Source organism: Mustelus asterias, unplaced genomic scaffold, assembly GCF_964213995.1.
Source record: "Mustelus asterias unplaced genomic scaffold, sMusAst1.hap1.1 HAP1_SCAFFOLD_44, whole genome shotgun sequence".
In the NCBI taxonomy this organism is placed as follows: Eukaryota; Metazoa; Chordata; class Chondrichthyes; order Carcharhiniformes; family Triakidae; genus Mustelus; species Mustelus asterias.
The window spans coordinates 2,469,848-2,488,940 of record NW_027590121.1 but is presented as its reverse complement, the minus strand read 5'-3'; the positions used below and the strand labels follow the sequence as shown (position 1 = coordinate 2,488,940).

At 45.9% G+C, this 19,093-nt stretch overlaps 2 protein-coding genes across 7 annotated transcripts in view; one reads left to right on the top strand and one right to left on the bottom strand.

The window, feature by feature from the left end:
- LOC144482996 (uncharacterized) overlaps positions 1-19,093 on the bottom strand; it is a 191,368-nt gene that overhangs the window by 58,150 nt on the left and 114,125 nt on the right. Inside the window, exons 2-3 of the mRNA XM_078201821.1 lie at positions 17,713-18,484; positions 17,306-17,628 (exon numbers count right to left, since the gene is read on the bottom strand). Of these exons, the coding sequence (XP_078057947.1) occupies positions 17,306-17,628; positions 17,713-18,484 (1,095 nt within the window). The remainder of the gene's footprint in view (positions 1-17,305; positions 17,629-17,712; positions 18,485-19,093) is intronic.
- Positions 317-10,003, top strand: LOC144483020 (uncharacterized). Of its 6 annotated transcripts, none has more exons than XM_078201847.1 (4): positions 320-477; positions 1,944-3,235; positions 6,088-6,205; positions 8,689-10,003. In XM_078201847.1, exons 2-4 carry the CDS (start codon positions 2,302-2,304, stop codon positions 8,759-8,761), a joined length of 1,125 nt encoding a protein of 374 aa, XP_078057973.1. In that variant the 5' UTR covers positions 320-477; positions 1,944-2,301; the 3' UTR covers positions 8,762-10,003. The 6 variants fall into 6 exon arrangements, 5 of the variants coding, with proteins under 5 accessions (XP_078057971.1, XP_078057973.1, XP_078057974.1 ...); XM_078201848.1 differs by having other exon boundaries at positions 355-477; positions 6,088-6,165; XM_078201845.1 differs by lacking the exon at positions 8,689-10,003 and having other exon boundaries at positions 317-477; positions 6,088-7,481.

Genomic DNA, 19,093 nt, shown 5'->3' with positions numbered 1-19,093 from the left:
GAGTTGAAGGACCGGAAGGACTCTGGTCCTCCAGCTGATCAGAGCGCGGGCTTTGCGTGAATGAAGATTGAGCTTCAGACAGACTGAAACTTCCTCCTGTCTCCAACATCAGAGAGGTTGTTTCTGTAGTGAAGTGGTTGTCACGTTTGCCTGACACGCGAAAGGTCCCCGGGTCAGAACCGGGCAGGAATGTTAATTTGTTAATTCCAGCATCAAAGTGGGAAGGGGGAGGAAGGTGAGCTGTTGCCTGCCTGCCTGCTGTCCGGCCTGCCTGCCTGCCTGTCGTCTGGCCTGCCTGCCGTCTGGCCTGCCTGCCTGTCTTCCGTCCGTCCGCCCACTGGAGGGTGCTCTCTCCCTGGAGGGAGAGAGGACACGGAGTGACTTTCTTTCTTTTTTCTTTCCATCTATGGGAGGGAGGACTGCACGTTTCAACATCGAGGGACTGAGTGGTTGGGCTGGTGCCCTCATCATCAGAAGGTCGGTACCTGAAAGGGATGGGGGGGTGAAGTAAATTCAGACTGTTTTTTCCATCTGGGGGGGGGGGGGGTGAAGACACCCCGGACTTGAACTGTTTGCGCCCAAAAGGGCTGGAGGAGTAAAGTCCCCCACCCACTGCTGCTGCCCCCAACACCGGCGCCCCCAACACCGGCACCCCCTCCCCTCTTTCCCCCTGACTGGGGCACCGGCCCCCCTCCGTGCCTTGTCCCTCGTCCTCCCTCCTGCTCCTCCGACCTCCTCTCTCGCTCCGGGGAGAGAGCACCTAGATCCCCATCCACCTACCCTACCCTCCCTTATTTTTCCCTCCTCTTACACGCCCTGCCGTGGCAGAGCCTTCTCGGCCCACCTATGCGGGCGTGGCAGCTACCAGAGCCCCCGCCGCTCCCAAGGCCCTGCCACCTTTTTCGTTGCTCACGCGGCAGCTCGGGGTTAAGTGCTACGCCCACCCCGACATGTCCATCGAGGCCTGTGTCAAGGCAATGGCTGGGGTTGTCGGCCCCTCAGCCATTGTCGCGGCCTCTAAGATGGACGGCCGGGCCGTATTCTTTTTGAAGGCCACCCACCCGCCACATTTATCATTCCCCGCGCGCCGCCCTCTACCTTGTATTGATCTCGCTTCCAAGTTGAAACCGTCCATCCGCCGCCGCCATTACCCGCACTGCGCATCTTCAGGTCCCGCCCCTCATTCACTCCGATTGGTTGGAGGACCAGCCGCTCCCGCTCGGTCCTCCAGCCCCGCCCCCTCTTCCTATTGGTCCGGAGCTGGCATCAATCAGCTCCCGGGCATTGTGATGTGGAGCATGCGCAGTGTCATTGCTGTCCTTGGCGCTTGTTTGTCCCGGAGAAGCGGAGTCAGCGTTAGGCGGTGGCTGCGAGGATTTGGAAACACTTTGTGGATCCGCAAACCCTTCAGAATCATTGTCAGCTCCCTGGTTTGCAGCTGCGGGGCTTCTCCCTCCCTCCCTCCCGGGAACAGGCCCAGGTTAACGGCCCCATCCTGGCTCAGCCACTGGAGGATGGTTCACATCAGAGGATGGGGGAGGGGGACAATAAATAAGAGGTTACACTTTGGCCTCAAATCAATGAGGACTCTGATCTCTGGGAAGGAAGGAAACCCTGGGAGTTGGGCGGGAAGGATTCACAAACACCCGCTGGAGGCCCCAACATCCCCAATAAGACCCATTGGTTTTATTGTCAGTCTGCAGACAGGAGCTGGAGAACTGAACCCAGACAGAGGAGAGGGAGGGAGAAAACTGGGAGTGGAGGAAAGAAATGGTAGAGATGGGTTTGGATTTCAGCCCAGGGAAGAGGGAGAGTGTGTGGGACGGAGATTTACAGATTTGGGGGAACAAGAGAGGAAAAAATGTTCCAGACGAACTAGAATTGTCTGTTCAGAGTTTGTATCGTGTTCTGACAGTGATGACTTTTCTAAACTGTTTTTACAGGATATTGGAAGTGAAAGATTGGCAGACAGAAAATTCAAACCGGACATCACATCTGACAAAGTCATTCAGTTCCTTCGGAGCTGAATATCATTGGTCTTTGAATATAGAAAGAGAAATATTTGTCTGTTCTGCCTGTGGGCAAAGAAATTAAACATCACTGTGACTGGAAAAGCATCGAGACAAACACACACCCGAGTGAGAGTGTTCCAGTGAACTGAATGTGGAAAGAGCTTTAACCAGTTACACAGCCTGAAAAAACATCACAGTTCACAGCAGGGTGAAACTACGTGTATGTTGTGTGTGTGGATGAGGCTTGAACTGATCATCCAACCTGGAGAAACACAAGGACACCCGCACCATGGAGAAACCGTGGAAATGTGTGGATTGTGGGAAGGGATTCGGTTTCCCATCACAACTGGAAGTTCATCGGCGCAGTCACACTGGGGAGAGACCGTTCACCTGCTCCGTCTGTGGGAAGGGATTCACCCATTCATACAACCTTCTGACTCACCAACGGGTTCACACTGGGGAGAGGCCGTTCACCTGCCCTGTGTGTGGGAAGGGATTCACTCGCTCATCCCACATTGTGACACACCAACTTGTTCACACTGATGAGAGAATGTTTACATGTTCTGACTGTGAGAAGAGTTTTAAATGCAAAAAGGATCTGCTGACACACCAACGAATTCACACTGGGGAGAGACCGTTCACCTGCTCTGTGTGTGGGAAAGGATTCATTCAGTCATCCCACTTGCAGACACATCAACTTGTTCACTCTGATAACAAACTTTTTAATTGTTCCCACTGTGCGAAGAGCTTTAAAAATAAAAAGGATCTGCTAACGCACCAATATGCTCACACTGGGGAGAGGCCATTCACCTGCTGTGTGTGTGGGAAGGGATTCAGCCGTCCATCTGCCCTATTGAACCACCAGAGAATTCACACTGGGGAGAGGCCCTTCACCTGCTCAGACTGTGGGAAGGGATTCACTCGTTCATCCAACTTATTGAATCACCAGCGAGTTCACACTGGGGAGAGGCCGTTCACCTGCTCTGTGTGTGGGAAGGGATTCAGTCAGTCATCCAACCTGCTGACACACCAGAAAGTTCACAGTGCGGAGAGGCCACTTACCTGCTCTGTCTGTGGGAAGGGATTTTCTCATTTATCTTATCTTCTGAAACACCAGCGAGTTCACACTGGGGAGAGGCCGTTCACCTGTAATGTCTGTGGAAAGGGATTTATTCAGTCATCCCACCTGCTAACACACCAGCGAGTTCACAAACGACTGCAAGGTTTGGATTCTACTCTTAATGATGCTGTTAATCATATCCAGGACTGAATCGTGTTCACTCTGACAGTCTTCATCCGTTGAGGTTTAATATTCTGAATAAATATGAAATAGACCAGCTTTGTTTTTTAAAATTGTTGTAGATTTTTGTCTTTCCCACCTGACTGTTTAACATCACCAGGCTGGAGCTCAGAAAAGACAATCGGGGGTGGATCATATGGCAAACAGGACGCAGTCCTTCAGGGTCACAGAGGGACAAACAGCACTTTGCTCTTCCTCGTCTCTCTTCACGACAGCAAAGTACCCGTGTGGTTTAATCCTGAGATGTGCAAGAATCTCAGTCACTCCCTTCTATGTTTCAGCGCTCCTAGACCAGGAACAGAAGTTCCTTTACAACTGTGTTTAGAGTCAGGAAGAACAACAGTGAATGCTGGAAGCATGCTGCTAAATCAGAGATTGGTGCAAAACTGGGATCTGTTCCTGACTGAGAGTGAAATGGCAGGATTAGATTTCCAGACTGAAAATGCAGAAAAGTCTAAAATATTTTAATGTGTTTGTGTGTCAGTGCCAGTTTATTGAACAGAAACCAGCTCAAAATAAATTGGTTAAAGTCTGCATTAAAGTAGCAGCTGGAGAGTTCAAAGGAACCTGTTATCTGCTGGGACAATTAGACAACAATTTGATTCCCACTGAGACCCACAGTGAATGAGGCTCCCGCGGGCCTCATACAAAAAGTGACGCAGACGTTTCAGGGTCAGAGAAAAAGAGTCGGATCTCAACGAAAATGCGCAGGAAATGAAGGCCACAATACAGCCCCAGCTGAATAATATTCCCCCACTGAGCTCAGCCATTGTCAGTGTTGTGAAATGTCACATTTGCCATCCTATTATTCCCGGATCAAATCCAACCATTCTCCGATCCCATCCGCACAAAATCTGCAGATTACCCCGGGTGAATAACTTCCTTAATCTGTACTTAGAAAAATTCTGGATTCGGTGCCTATCTGCCCGGCGACACATTTTAAAAGTGATCTATTATCAAATGCAGCTTCAGAATTGTTCCATTTTCAAGTCCGTGGAGCAGAAATAATAACTGATTGAAATCAGAGCTTTTCTATTTGGGGAATAGAGGGGTACAGTGAAGATTTACTATGCTGATTCCTGGGATGGCAGCTCTGTCATATGAGGAGAGATTAAATCCGTTAGGATTATATTCACTGCGGTTTCGAATAGTGAGAGGGGGTCTCATAGAAACTTATAAAATTCTAACAGGGTTCGACAGGGTAGATCCAGAAGACTGTTCCCAATGGTGGAATCCAGAACCATGGGTCATCTTTTGAAGATAAGGGAAAAACTGAGGTGAAGGGAAATTCCTTCATCCAGAGAGTGTTGAATGTATGGAATTCAATACCACCGAATGTAGTTGAGGCCAAAACGTTGTCTGATTTCAAGAAGAAATTTGATATAGCTCTTGGGGCTAAAGGGGTCGAGGGGGAAGGAGGATCAGGATATTGAATTCCATGATCAGCTATGATTACGATGAATGGCGGAGAAGGCTCCTGCTTCTAGTTTCTATGTTATGAGTCCGTGAAATATTTCCTGGTGCAGAGTTGAGTGACTACTTATCCCCGGTATACTTACAGCACTAACTATTAATTATGTTGAGTCCTGGATGCTACTCATTAATCCCTGTACGTTAGGCTGCTGAATCATTGAATCCCGACAATGCAGGATGGAGCCTGTCCCGACAACAATCCCACCCAGGCCCTATCCCCGTAACCCACATATTTACCCTGCTATCCCCTGACACTTAGGGTAATTTTGCGTGGCCAATCCAGCAAACCTGCACAGTTTAGGAATGTGGAGGGAAACTGGAGCACCTGAGGAAACCCACGCAGACACGGTGAGAAAGTGCAAACTCCACAGAGACAGTGACCCGAGGCTGGAATCGAACCCGTGTCCCTGGGGCTGTGAGGCAACAATGCGAACCACTGCGCCACCGTGTCACCCATAAATGATTAAATTAGAAAAAAGGATCTGCCTTAAGAAAGATTGATGGACTGAGTTCTGAGGAAAGCGAGTTAACCAGTTAATGAGACAGAATAAGTGATGATGTGGGAGAGAGCAGAGAGAGAGCAAAGACTTTAGAAATAAGTTTACGGCCAGGGAAGGAATGTGATTGGAAAGTGCCAGCTATATTAAATCATTAACTAACAGTGATTGGTTCACTGGTTACGGGGCGGCATGATGCCACAATGGTCAGCGCTGCTGTCTCACAGTGTCAGGGACCCGGGTTCAATTCCGGCTTCGGATCACTTTCTGTCTGAGTTTGCATGTTCTCCCAGTGTCTACGTGGGTCCCCTTCGGGTTCTCCTGTTTCCTCCCACAGTCCAAAGATGTGCAGGTTAGGTTGATTGGCCATGCTAAATTGACCCGAGCGTCAGGGGATACGCAGGGTAAATACATGGAGTTGCGGGAGTGGAGCCTGGGTGGTATTGTGACCGGTATAGACTCGATGGGGCGAATGGCCTCCTTCTGCACTGCAGGGATTTTATGATTCGCAGCTGACGTCAGCTCAGGGAGATGAGCCAATCGCAGCACTGAGAAACGCCTCCCTGTTTCTGAATACTTGAAGCTGCCTCTGATCTGAGTTCATTCTGTGATATAAGACTAGAGGCAGCAACTTATTGTAAACATTGTCGCTGCTTACTGTCCAATCAGGAACCACGTATCTCCTGTGTGCTTTACTGATAACAATGACCACGCTGCCCGGTGAGTCTGAGCTCAGATCCTCAGTGTGTGTTTCATGGGTTATATTTGTTCACAGATTTCTCACACATTCTACATTTTGTTGCAGGAATCAATGGCCAAGATTCAGTTTCCCAGGACCCGGCTGAATTAACGGTTCAGGAAGGATTGAACGTAATAGTGAATTGTAATTACACAACAACGGATGCTTTTCCAAATCTCTTCTGGTACATCCAGTATCCCGGGGAAGCTCCGAGATATTTACTGCAGAAATATAGCACGGGGGGCGGAGAAAAGTCTCCAGATTTCCCTGACCGGTTTTCTGCTGATTTGGACAAGGACAAGAAAACAGTTCCTTTAAATATCACTGGGGTCCATGTCTCTGACTCTGCCGTGTATCACTGTGCGCTGAGCCCCACACTGCTACAGAGGCGCAGTGAGCCCGTACAAAAACCTGCAAAGGCACTCTCACCTCCTCTCACTGAATCAGATCTGTGACCTGGATTGTGAACTGTTAATACAAACAGAACAATTGTATAACGAAGAGTTAGTCCGAATGTTCTCATTCCATGGTGCTGAATGTGCCATTCTTGTTTAAACACTCTGCAATGCTGAGACTGGGAGAAGTGAACAACAGGGGGCAGCATTGCAGCTTCCATTTTACTATTATTCCTTCCAAAGTGGATAAGCTCACACTTACCAACGCTATACTCCATCTGCCAGATCCTCGCCCACTCACTTAGCCTATCCAAATCTCTCTGCAGACTTACCGCATCCTCCACGCAATTCACTTTCCCACTCATCTTTGTGTCATCCGCAAACTTTGTTACCCAACACTCGGTCCCCTCCTCCAGATCGTCTATGCATATGGTAAATACTTGAGGCCCCAGCACCAATCCCTGTGGCACGCCACTAGTCACCAACTGCCAACCAGAAAAGCACCCATTTATTCCAACTCTCTGCTTCCTGTTAGATAGCCAATCCCCAATCCACGCTAACACTTTACCCCTAACTCCGTGCACCCTGATTTTCTGCAGCAACCTTTTGTGAGGCACCTTATCGAACGCCTTCTGGAAATCCAAAAACACCACATCCACTGGTTCCCCTCTGTCAACCGCACTCGTTACATCAACATAAAAATCCAGTAAATTTGTCAAACACGACTTTCCCTTCATGAATCCATGCTGCGTCTGCTTGATCAAACCATTTTTTTCCAGGTGTCCTGCTATTTCTTCCTTAATGATGAATTCCAGCAATTTCCCAACTACGGACGTTAAGCTAACCGGCCTGTAGTTACCCGCCTTTTGTCTACCTCCTTTTTTAAACAGTGGCGTCACATTAGCTGTTTTCCAATCAGCCGGCACTTCCCCAGAGTCCAGCGTATTTTGATAAATTACAACCAACGCATCCTCTATTACTTCTGCCATTTCTTTCAGTCCCCTGGGATGCATTCCATCCGGGCCCGGGGACTTGTCTACCTTTAGTCCCATTAGCCTCCCAAGCACTACCTCTTTAGTAATAGTAATCATTTTAAGGACCTCATCCCCTACAGTCCCATGACCGTCAATTTTCGGTAAGCTATTTGTGTCCTCTACCGTGAAGACTGATACAAAAAACTTGTTTAAGGCCTCAGCCATTTCCTCGTTTCCCATTATTAAATCCCCCTTCTCATCTACTAAGGGTCCAACATTTACTTTAGCTACTCTTTTCCTTTTTATATATTTGTAAAAACTTTTACTATCTCTCTGTCCCTCCCCCCCCCCCCCCTGGGCTTTGCCCCCCCCCCTGGGCTTCCCCCCCCCCCCCCCGGGCTTTGCCCCCCCCCCCGGGCTTTGCCCCCCCCCGGGCTTTGCCCCCCCCCCCCGGGCTTTGCCCCCCCCGGGCTTTGCCCCCCCCGGGCATTGCCCCCCCCCGAGCATTGCCCCCCCCCCGAGCATTGCCCCCCCAACCCACACATCCTGGGACACTAAGTGGCAATTGAGCATGGCCAATCAACCTAACCTGTACATCTTATAAACAGTAAGAAGTCTCACAATACCAGGTTAAAGTCCAACAGGTTTATTTGATCGCACGAGCTTTCGGAGCACTGCTCCTTCATCAGGTGAATGGCCACTCACCTGATGAACCTGGTGTTGTGTGCCCACCCCAGTCCAACGCCGACATCTCCATGTCATCTTATGGACTGCAGATTGATTCTCTGTAGAATCCTGTTCTTTCTCTCTATCAACATTCCTCTGCAAGTTTTATTTCCTTCAAGTACCCATCCAATTTCATTTTGAAATGATTGAATCTTCTGTTCCACCATCCTCATAGGCAGCGAGTTCTAGATCATGTGCTCTCCCTACCTAAATATAAATCTTCCTCAAATCCCTGCTCTACCACTACTCAAGTAATGTCCTGTATGTTACACTTTTATCCAGTATTATAGACATCTGTCTGGCAGCCTGCATGGAGATTTTCAGCTCCCTGTGTCCAGGACAGGAAGCCGTGAGCATGGATCTGTCAATCAGCCTCAATCAGCACCTTCAGGAGAATTGGGAGGGTGAATATTAGATACAGCAGAGTGAGAATTGAGGGAGAGTGTGTGGGATGGAGATTTACTGCGTTTGGGGAATGAGAGAGGAAAGAATGTTCCATAGAAACTAGAATTGACTGTTCTGAATTTCTGTCCTGTACTGACACTGATGAATTTTGTAATCTCCTTTTGCAGGATATCAGAAGGTGGGGATTTACAGACAGAAATCTCGAATCAAACGTCACATCAACATCTGACAGACATTTGATTGATTGGGACCCGAATATCATTGGCCTTTCAATCTTGAAGGAGAAATCTTTTAATGTTCTGTCTGCGTCAGAATTTTTTATAACATAAATGTGACTGGAAATACACCAAGACACAGACACACCTGAGTGAGAGTGTTCCAGTGCACTGAGTGTGGAAAGAGCTTTAACCAGTTACACAGCCTGAAAATACATCGCAGTATTCACAGCGGGGAGAGACTGTACCCGTGTTCTGTGTGAGATTTAATTGACTGTTTAACCAGGAGGGTGACAAAGACACCTGCACCATGGAGAAACCGTGGAAATGTGGGGACTGTGGGAAGGCATGTCAGTGCCCATCTGAGCTGGAAACCCATCGACGCAGCCACACCGGGGAGAGACCATTCACCTGCCTTGAGTGTAGGAAGTGTTTCACTCAGTCAAGCAACCTGCTGAGACACAAGCGAGTTCACACTGGGGAGAAACCGTACACTTGCTGTGTGTGTGGGAAGGGATTCACACATTCGTCCACCCTGCAGGATCACCAGCGGGTTCACACCGGGGAGAAGCCTGTCACCTGCTCCAAGTGCGGGAAGGGATTCAGTCGGTTATCAAACCTGCAGGAACACCAGCGAGTTCACACTGGGGAGAAACCATGCACCTGTTGGGCGTGTGGGAAAGGATTCACTCAGTCATCCAGCCTGCTGAGACACCAGCGAGTTCACAAGTGATGACAGGGGTTGGATTCTGTTTTATTGCTGCTGTTAATCACATCCAGGACTGAACCATGTTCATTCTGACAGTTGGTGAAGTGGGAGGGTCGGAGGGTTTCTTTCTGCTGGACTGGCCGGTCTCACGACTTTGCTTCTAGTTCGCTGATGCTCTTTGAGCCTGGGAGAGCACATTGCCACTGAAATGATCCACAAAAGCTGATGAAGGACATTTATTTTATCCTGGATAGTAAATAGTGTTTTTCCTACCACTACAGGTAGATTTAAAATAAATACAGAAAGAGCTGGAAAAACACAACACGTCTTGCAGCATCTGTGGAGAGAGAAACAGTGTTAATGTTTCACACTACTGGATTGGGAATCAATCTTGTGAACCTCCTCTGAACTGCTTCCAATGCATTTATATCCTTTGTTTAATAGGAGACAAAATTGTACCCTGTGTTCAAGGTGCAATCTCAGCAACGCCCTGCACAACTGAAGCATAACATCTTTACTTCTATGTTCAATTTCTCTCAGAATAAAGGATAACATTCCATTTGTCAGAGCTTTGATTTATTTGAACTAAGATTTATGGGGGTTCTCTTGTTTACAATAACCTCCCCAATCGTAAATCACACCAGGTTCCAGTGACTTAATCATATGGCAAGAAAGAACACTTTAAATGGTGAATTCAGAAAGTTTATTAACCATTAAAAATGTAACGAGTCAGAAAGATAAAAAAGCAAAGTATCGATCAACAGCAAAAGGAGGAGAGCTTAACTTCAACTTCTCCATCCTTCTCAAACCAGGACATGAAGTGATGGCTCTGAAAACGTGGATAACTTGTAAAACTAACAGCTCTCAACGTCTCTCTGTAGGGCACAGTGTGAGGCACTGCTGCCTCACAGCAGAGGGTTCGAGTCCCGGCTTGGGTCACTGGCTGTGCGGAGTTCGCCCATTCTCCCCGTGTCTGTGCAGGTTTCCTCTGGGTGCTCCGGTTTCCTCCCACAGTCCGAAAGACGTGCTGGTTGGGTACATTGGCCATGCTAAATTCTTCCTCAGTCTACCCAAACAGGCACCAGAGTGTGGCGACTGGGGGATTATCAGAGTAACTTCATTGCAATGTTAATGTAAGTCTATGTGTGACACTAATAAACAAACTATAAAAAAAGTTAACTTTTAAAAACTTCTACCAGATTGGTTTCTCGAATCCCCTTTTTTATACTTTCAAAATGTAGAAAGCCATCCTCAGCTAATTGTTAGGAATTAGCCAATTGGTCTATAACTTGTCAATAATGAAATTGATTTGGTTTTTAGCTAATTGCACATATTGTCTTAATTTTAAGACATACCTTTCTCTCAAACGATATCTCTTAGCTTGGGGTAGCCCAAGTGTTGACTGATAATTGGTTCACATCAGTCATTCAATGTTGAGACATCTTGAACAGGAGCCGATTCATTCCCTCCAGTCAAGGTTAACAAGTCCTTTCATCTTTCTTTATTCTGTCAGCATGGGAAGGGAACATCTTATAATTCCCACAGCATTTTAACCATTCTTAAAGTGTTTATAATTCTAAAAGTTATAAACCTGTGTTCAAATTTATATTTCCAGCCTTTATAACATATGTATTAATGAATCATTTATTATTTAATTGTCTCACAATTAATGCTGTCTATTTAACTAATCTGGCTGCTTTCCAATTGTGGGAACTTCAGGCCACAAAAAAGGTAGTTAGAGTCGTAGAGGTTTACAGCATGGAAACAGGCCTTTCGGCCCAACTTGTCCATGCTGCCCAGTTTTTACCACTAAGCTAGTCCTAATTGCCCTGGAATATTACTCATGATCTGTGCTTCCAAGCATTTTGAATGTGCATCTACAACAAGCAAAAACATGTGATTCATGAAAGGCCCCCCAAAGTCCCCATGTAGTCTGGACCACGGCCTATCAGGCCACTCCCGAGGATGAAGTGGTAATGTACCCAGTGTGTTGTGGGGAATGAACTCAGAAGAATCATTCAACACTCAAACCTGATTCAATCGACAAACAGTTTATTGAGTTACGCCAGCGGGGAGAAGCCACAGGGGCTGACCATGTGCAACTCCACCCAATAAAGAATATCATCAATTCTTATCCAGTTACTCAGCCCATCCCGGCTGGACACAATCCAATCAGAATGGTGATCGATTACATACATTATAGGTTCAATAAAATTAGTATCTGGGCATTATGGGGCTTTGTGATAATCTCATGGACAGATAGGTGCCCCCATCATGATGTTTTCCAGACCCCCTCGTCTACCATCCTTGGGGTTTTCTTTGTACATAGACTCAGTTTGAAAAGGGGTGGATTAAAAATTCTCAAATGGATGTCAGCACCCTTCCTTTGTTTCAATCTAATGACCACACGGTCTGGGAACATTTCTATTTAATAATCTCTCCTTTTAAACTCTGTTCTTCAGTATCCAATTCCAGAATTTTCCTTTTCATTGTGTTAATTGTGTCAGGATTAAATCTTTGGACCTGACAGGAAGTTTAACCCAAGATCAATCCAACACAGGATTGGTCAGAATCGTTTCATATGTACCAAATTTTAAATAACTGAAGGGGGCGACCTTTATGCTTAATATCATGGATATTTTTACGTGTGTATATCAAATTTATTTTAAAATATTGTCAACAGTTCACAGCAATGCGATGACTCATGGAGAGGCTCCTTGCACCCCCTAATCACTTCAGACAGCCTTAATCACTTTAGACTCCAAGCAGGGAAACACAGACAATAGCTCAACTGATTAGATTATGCAAGAAGCTCAAATCACAAAGGGAGCCCTCCAGAAACAGATCAGCCCAGGGGAAATGGGATCAGCTCCACCTATCTATAATGGCTGTTTTAATATCTCGCTATTGTGCCACTGCTTTGTGTTATGAGCTGGTACTGATCATGTAACTTGTCGTAAATGTTGAACCTATTACCATATGTTTGGCATGAAGTTCAAAACCCTATAAACTGTAAAGCGCATAATGGCCAGGCAGAGCAGTTGACGAGCAGCTGTCTCTCCCCAGGCCTGCGGTTTTGTTATTTTAAACAGAGAATAAAATTTGTGTTGCCTTTTTGTACTGTACTCATGTCTGCTTGTCTTTCATGCTGGTAGGAAGTGAGAAAACTTCCCCTTACAATAACCATGACAAATTAAAACTCTCAATTTCATGAGTGAGTTTTATCTGGATTAAAATTCCCACATGTTTAGTAAAATATCCTGGAATCCTGTCTCTGGACAGTAAATATGGCTCCAGGTTCATAACTTTTGAAAAAAAAAGCTTTATTCATTACATTTCCATTTTAAAAATCTGTTTGATTTAAATCACAGACAAAAAACCTCAAAGCTTAAAGCGTTCAACCCACAAATATCATCCACACACCAACAGAGAAACTTAGCATGTGCTTTACAATAATAACCAAAATTAATTACTTAAGCATTCTTCTGATTCTGTTTTTAAACTCCCAAAAATGCCTTTAATTAAAGACTCAAGGTAAGGTTAATTCCCCAGAAAGATAAACCTTAACAAATGTAGCCCAAAACAATGATAAAACACATCTACAAACATCCACACAAAAACAAACAAAACACACAGATTCTCACAGCTTGTAAATTTCAAACAATGAATCCTCAGCATTCTCTCTCGCAGCTATAACTTCTTAAAGCGACAGAGCACTACAAGCTCACAACTCCTTGATTAAAATAAGATGCAAGATCCTTCATTGTAACTTAACCCTTTTTAAGCCAACTTCCAAGGCCTGATTTTATCAGCAACATCTAATCTTTGTTAATTTAAAATCCCAAACACGTTACCACCTGCAAACTCTTTGTTCTTTATCTGGTGTTGAGGTGACAACAAAATAAAATTCTCAGTTATTCCAAATTCCTCCAGGGTATGCTTAAAATTTCCACATTTAACTGGCTCCAATAAATCCACAATTATAAACTAAAATAGACACGAGTTTCTGGGTGATTTAAAAACAAGTTAAAAACAAGATGCCAGAGGAAAGATAGAACAGGAGGAAAGAAAGGAGGGGGAGTTGCACTTTTGATTCAGGAAAACATCACGGCAGTACTGAGAGGGGATATATCCGAGGGTTCGCCTACTGAGTCAAAAGGGTTGAACTGAGAAAGAAGGGGGAAATCACTTTGATATGGTTGTACTATAGGCCCCCAAATAGTCGGTGGGAAATTGAGGAGCAAATATGTAAGGAGATTACAGATAGTTCCAAGAAAAATTGGGTGGTAATAGTCGGGGATTTTAACTTTCCCAACATTGACTGGGACAGCCATAGTATTAGAGGCTTGGATGGAGAGAAATTTGTTGAGTGTATTCAGGAGGAATTTCTCATTCAGTATGTGGATGGCCCGACTAGAGAGGGGCAAAAGTTCACCTCCTCTTGGGAAATAAGGAAGGGCAGGTGATAGAAGTGTGAGTGAGGGATCACTTTGGGACCAGTGACCATAATTCCATTAGTTTTAAGATACCTATGGAAAATGATTGGTCAGGTCCAAAAGTTAAAATTCTAAATTAGGGAAAGGCCAATGTTGATGGTATCAGGCAGGAACTTTCGACAGTTAACTGGGGGAGTCTGTGGGAAGGCAAAGGGACGTCTGGTAAGTGGGAGGCTTTCAAAAGTGTTTTAACCAGGGTTCAGGGTAAGCACATTGCTCTTAGAGTGATGGGCAAGGCTGGTAGAAGTCGGGAACCCTGGATGACTCGAGATATTGAAGCCCTCGTCAAGAAGAAGGAGGCACATGACATGCATCGGCAGCTGGGATCAAGTGGATCCCTTGAAGAGTTTCGAGGGTGTAGGAGTAGAATTAAGAGAGAAGTCAGGAGGGCAAAAAGGGGACACGAGATTGTTTTGGCAGATAAGGCAAAGGAGAATCCAAAGAGGTTCTATAAATACATAAAGTGCCAAAGAGTAACTAGGTAGAGAGTAGGGCCTCTTAAGGATCAACAAGGTCATCTATGTGCGGATCCACAAGAGATGGGTGAGATCATAAATGAATATTTTTCATCATTATTTATTGTTGAGAAAAGCATGGATGTTAGGGAACTTGGGGAAATAAAGTGATGTCTTGAGAAGTGTACTTATAACAGAGAAGGAGGTGCTGGAAGTCACAAAGCGCATCAAGGTAGATAAATCCCCGGGACCTGATGAAGTGTATCCCAGAACACTGTGGGAGGCTAGGGAGGAAATTGCGGGTCTCCTAGCAGAGATATTTGAATCATCGATAGTCACGGGTGAGGTGCCTAAAGATTGGAGGGTGGCAAATGTGGAGCCTTTGTTTAAAAAGGGCTGCAGGGAAAAGCCTGGGAACTAAAGGGCGGTGTGATTCACATCTGTAAGTTGTCAGAAGGTATTTGAGAGACAGGATCTACAGGCATTTGGAGACACAAGGACTGATTAGGGACGGTCAGCATGGCTTTGTGAGTGGAAAATCATGTCTCACAAATTTGATTGAGTTTTTTGAAGGGGTAACCAAGAAGGTAGATCAGGGCAGTACAGGTGATGCTGTCTACGTGGACTTTAGCAAGGCCTTTGACAAGGTACCGCAAGGTAGGTTGTTGCTTAAGGTTAAATCTAATGAAATCCAGGGTGAGTTAGCCAAATGGATACAAAATTGGCTTGATGACAGAAGACAGAGGGTGGTTGTAGAAGGTTGTTTTTCAAACTGGAGCCTGTGACCAGCGGTGTGCCTCAAGGATCGGTGCTGGGTCCACTGTTATTTGTCATTTATATTAATGATTTGGATGAGAATGTAGGAGGCATGGGTAGTAAGTTTTCAGATGACACCAAAGTTGGTGGCATTGTGGACAGTGGAGAAGGCTATCTAGGATTGTAGCGCGATCTTGATCAATTGGGCCAGTGGGCTGACGAATGGCAGATGGAGTTTAATTTAGATAAATGCAAGGTAATCCATTTTGGGCGATCGAACCAGGACAGGACTTACTCAGTTAATGGTAGGGTGTTGGGGAGAGTTACAGAACAGAAATCTAGGGGTACAGGTACATAGCTCCTTGAAAATGGAGTTGCAGGTGGACAGAGTGGTGAAGAAGGCATTCTGCATGTTGGTCAGAACATTGAATACAGGAGTTGGAATGTCTTGTTGAAGTTTTACAAGACATTGGTAAGGCCACACTTGGAATACTGTGTACAGTTCTGGTCACCCTATGATAGAAAGGATATTATTAAACTAGAAAGACTGCAGAAAAGATTTACTGGGATGCTACCGGGACTTGATGATTTGAGTTATAAAGAGAGGCTGGATAGACTGGGACTTTTTTCCCTGGAATGTAGGAGGCTTAGGGGTGAACTTATAGAGGTCTATAAAATAATGAGGGGCATAGATCAGCTAGATAGTCAATATCTTTTCCCAAAGGTAGGGGAGTCTAAAACTAGAGGGCATAGGTTTAAGGTGAGAGGGGAGAGATACAGAAGGGTCCAGAGGGGCACTTGTTTCACACAGAGGGTGGTGAGTGTCTGGAAAAAGGTGCCAGAGGTAGTAGTAGAGGCAGGTACAATTTTGTCTTTTAAAAAGCGTTTAGACAGTTACATGGGTAAGATGGGTGTCGAGGGATATGGGCCAAACGTGGACAATTGGGATGAGCACAGGGGTTAAAAAAGGGGCGGCATGGACAAGTTGGGCTGAAGGGCCCGTTTCCAAGCTGGAAACCTCTATGACTCCATGACTAAATCAACTGTCTGCTGAAAGGGTTAACTTTTCTACAGAACCGAAAGGGGTGGGGAGTGAGAAGAAACTTGGCACACAGTTACATCACTTTACATAATTTTTAAAAACTTCTCTAACAACAAAACAAAGTTGATTTTAAACTTTATCTATGAATTCTTTTGTTCTCTTCCTCAACCTAATTATTTTAATTTGTTCAGTTTTTGTTAGGGATGGGTAACTTCTGTTCTTTATAAACTGGTTCACTCATTTTGTTAATTCTACATGGGCTCGGAGAATCAGAACCCAGACTTTATCATCCTGATCCTTTTTCTCCTTCTGCCACCACTCCCTCTGTTTCGAAGGAGGGTCATGGGGATTCCAATCAGAACTAATCATTTCATCAGAAGAGTAAAATACTGCAGATACCGGAATCTGAAACAAAAACACAAAATGCTGGAAAATCTCAGTAGGTCTGACAGCACCTGTGAAGAATGGAGCCAAGGTTTCGATAATGGATGACCCTTCATAACAGCTCTCATGAAGTATCATTCAGACTCAAAATGTTGGCTCTGTTCTCTAATCATTTTATCGATACATTTCTTGTTCTTAGTTTGAGGTTTAAAGTGAGAGGGGAGAGATACAAAAGGGTCCAGAGGGGCAGTTTTTCACTCAGGTCGTGGTGAGTGTCTGGAACGAGTTGCCAGAGGCAGTGGTAGAGGTGGGTACAATACTGTCTTTTCAAAAGCATTTAGACAGTTACACGGGTAAGATGGGTATAGAGGGATATGGGCAAAATACGGGCAATTGGGACTAGCTTAGTGGTAAAAACTGAGCGGAATGGACAAGTTGGGCTGAAGGGCCTGTTTCCATGTTGTAAACCTCTATAACTTCCTAACACCCTGTCACTCTGTGATCCGTGTGAAATCTAAAAACCAGGTATTCGCAACAAGACTCAAAGAGCATCAGCCCACTGGAGGCAAAGTCATGAGACCGGCCAGTCCAGCAGAAAGAAACCCTCCGACCCTCCCCATTGACCAACTGTGAGAATGAACAAAATGCAGTCCTGGATGTAATTGAGAGCAGAAACAATAACAGCAGAATCCAACCTCTGGAATCACTCGTGAACTCGCTGGTGTCTCAGCAGGTGGGATGAAACTCTGAATCCCTTCCCACACTGAGAGCAGGTGAATGGCCTCTCCCCAGTGTGAACTCGCTGGTGTGTCTGCAAGTTGGATGACTGAGTGAATCCCTTCCCACACTGAGAACAGTTGAATGGTCTCTCCCCAGTGTGAACTCGCTGGTGTCTCTGCAGGTGGGATGACTGAGTGAATCCCTTCCCACACTGAGAGCAGGTGAACGGCCTCTCCCCTGTGTGAACTCGCTGGTGTGTCCGCAGATCAGATGAGTTAGTGAATCCCTTCCCACACTGAGAGCAGATGAATGGTTTCTCCCCAGTGTGAACTCGCTGGTGTATTCGCAGGCTGGATAACAGAATGAATCCCTTCCCACACTGAGAGCAGGTGAACGGCCTCTCCCTTGTGTGACGTAGCTGGTGTCTCTGCAGGTCGGCTGACTGAGTGAATCTCTTCCCACACTGAGAGCAGGTGAACGGTCTCTCCCCAGTGTGAACTCGTTCGTGTGTCCGCAGGATGGATGAGTTCGTGAATCCCTTCCCACACTGAGAACAGTTGAATGGCCTCTCCCCAGTGTGAACTCGTTGGTGTCTCTGCAGGAGGGATAACAGAATGAATCCCTTCCCACACTGAGAGCAGGTGAACGGCCTCTCTCCTGTGTGAACTTGCTGGTGTTTCTGCAAGCTGGATAACTGAATGAATCCCTTCCCACACTGAGAGCAGGTGAATGGTTTCTCCCCAGTGTGAACTCGCTGGTGTATCCGCAGGCTGGATAACAGAATGAATCCTTTCCCACACTGAGAGCAGGTGAATGGCCTCTCCCCAGTGTGAACTCGTTCATGTGTCCGCAGGGTGGATAATTGAGTGAATCCCTTCCCACACTGAGAGCAGGTGAACGGCCTCTCCCCAGTGTGAACTCGCTGGTGTCTCTGCAGGTCGGATAACTGACTGAATCCCTTCTCACATTGAGAGCAGGAAAATGGCCTCTCTCCAGTGTGAACTCGCTGGTGTCTCTGCAGGAGGGATAATCGAGTGAATCCCTTCCCACATTGAGAGCAGGTGAATGGTCTCTCCCCAGTGTGGCTGCGTCGATGAGCTTCCAGCTTAGATGGGGCTCTGTATCCCTTCCCACAGTCCCCACATTTCCATGGTTTCTCCATGGTGCAGGTGTCCTTACCTCTCTCTTGACTGGACAATTAGTTGAAACTTCGCCCACACTCAGAACAAGATTACAGTCTCTCCCCGCTGTGAATGGTGTGATATTTATTCAGACTGTGTAACTGGTTAAAGCTCTTTAGTCAGTGCATTGGAACACTCTCATTCAAGTGTGGCAGAGTGTTGATGCTTTTTCACTCACACTGACATTTCAAATCTTTTCAAATCGACAGACTGGACAATCATTTCTCCTTCTGGATTCAAAGTCCGATGATATTGAGGTCCCAAGGAATATGACTCTGTCACGTCTAGACATGACGTTTGAGATTTCGGCCTGTGATTCCTCTTTCAATATCCTGTAAAACGAGTTTACAAAAGTCATCAGTGTCAGTACAGCATAGAAATTCAGAACAGACAATTTCTATGGAACATTCTTGCCTCTCTCATTCCCCAAAAGCTGTAAATCTCCATCCCACACACTGTCTCCCCATTCTCAGCAGGTCTGGCAGCATCTGTATGGAGAGAAAAGAACTGATGTTTCAGAGCTTTGACAAAGGGTCATCGAGACAAGAAACATCAGCTCTTGATGTAGGAAGAGAGATTCCTATTCGCTGATTCAGGCAGGCTCCATTGTGACG

Coding starts and splice junctions, on each gene's coding strand:
- LOC144483020 (XM_078201845.1), top strand. CDS start 2,302: ATGGAGAAACCGTGGAAATGTGTGGATTGTGGGAAGGGATTCGGTTTC. Junction 3,236..6,087: donor AGTTCACAAACGACTGCAAG/GTTTGGATTCTA, acceptor ATTTTGTTGCAG/GAATCAATGGCCAAGATTCA.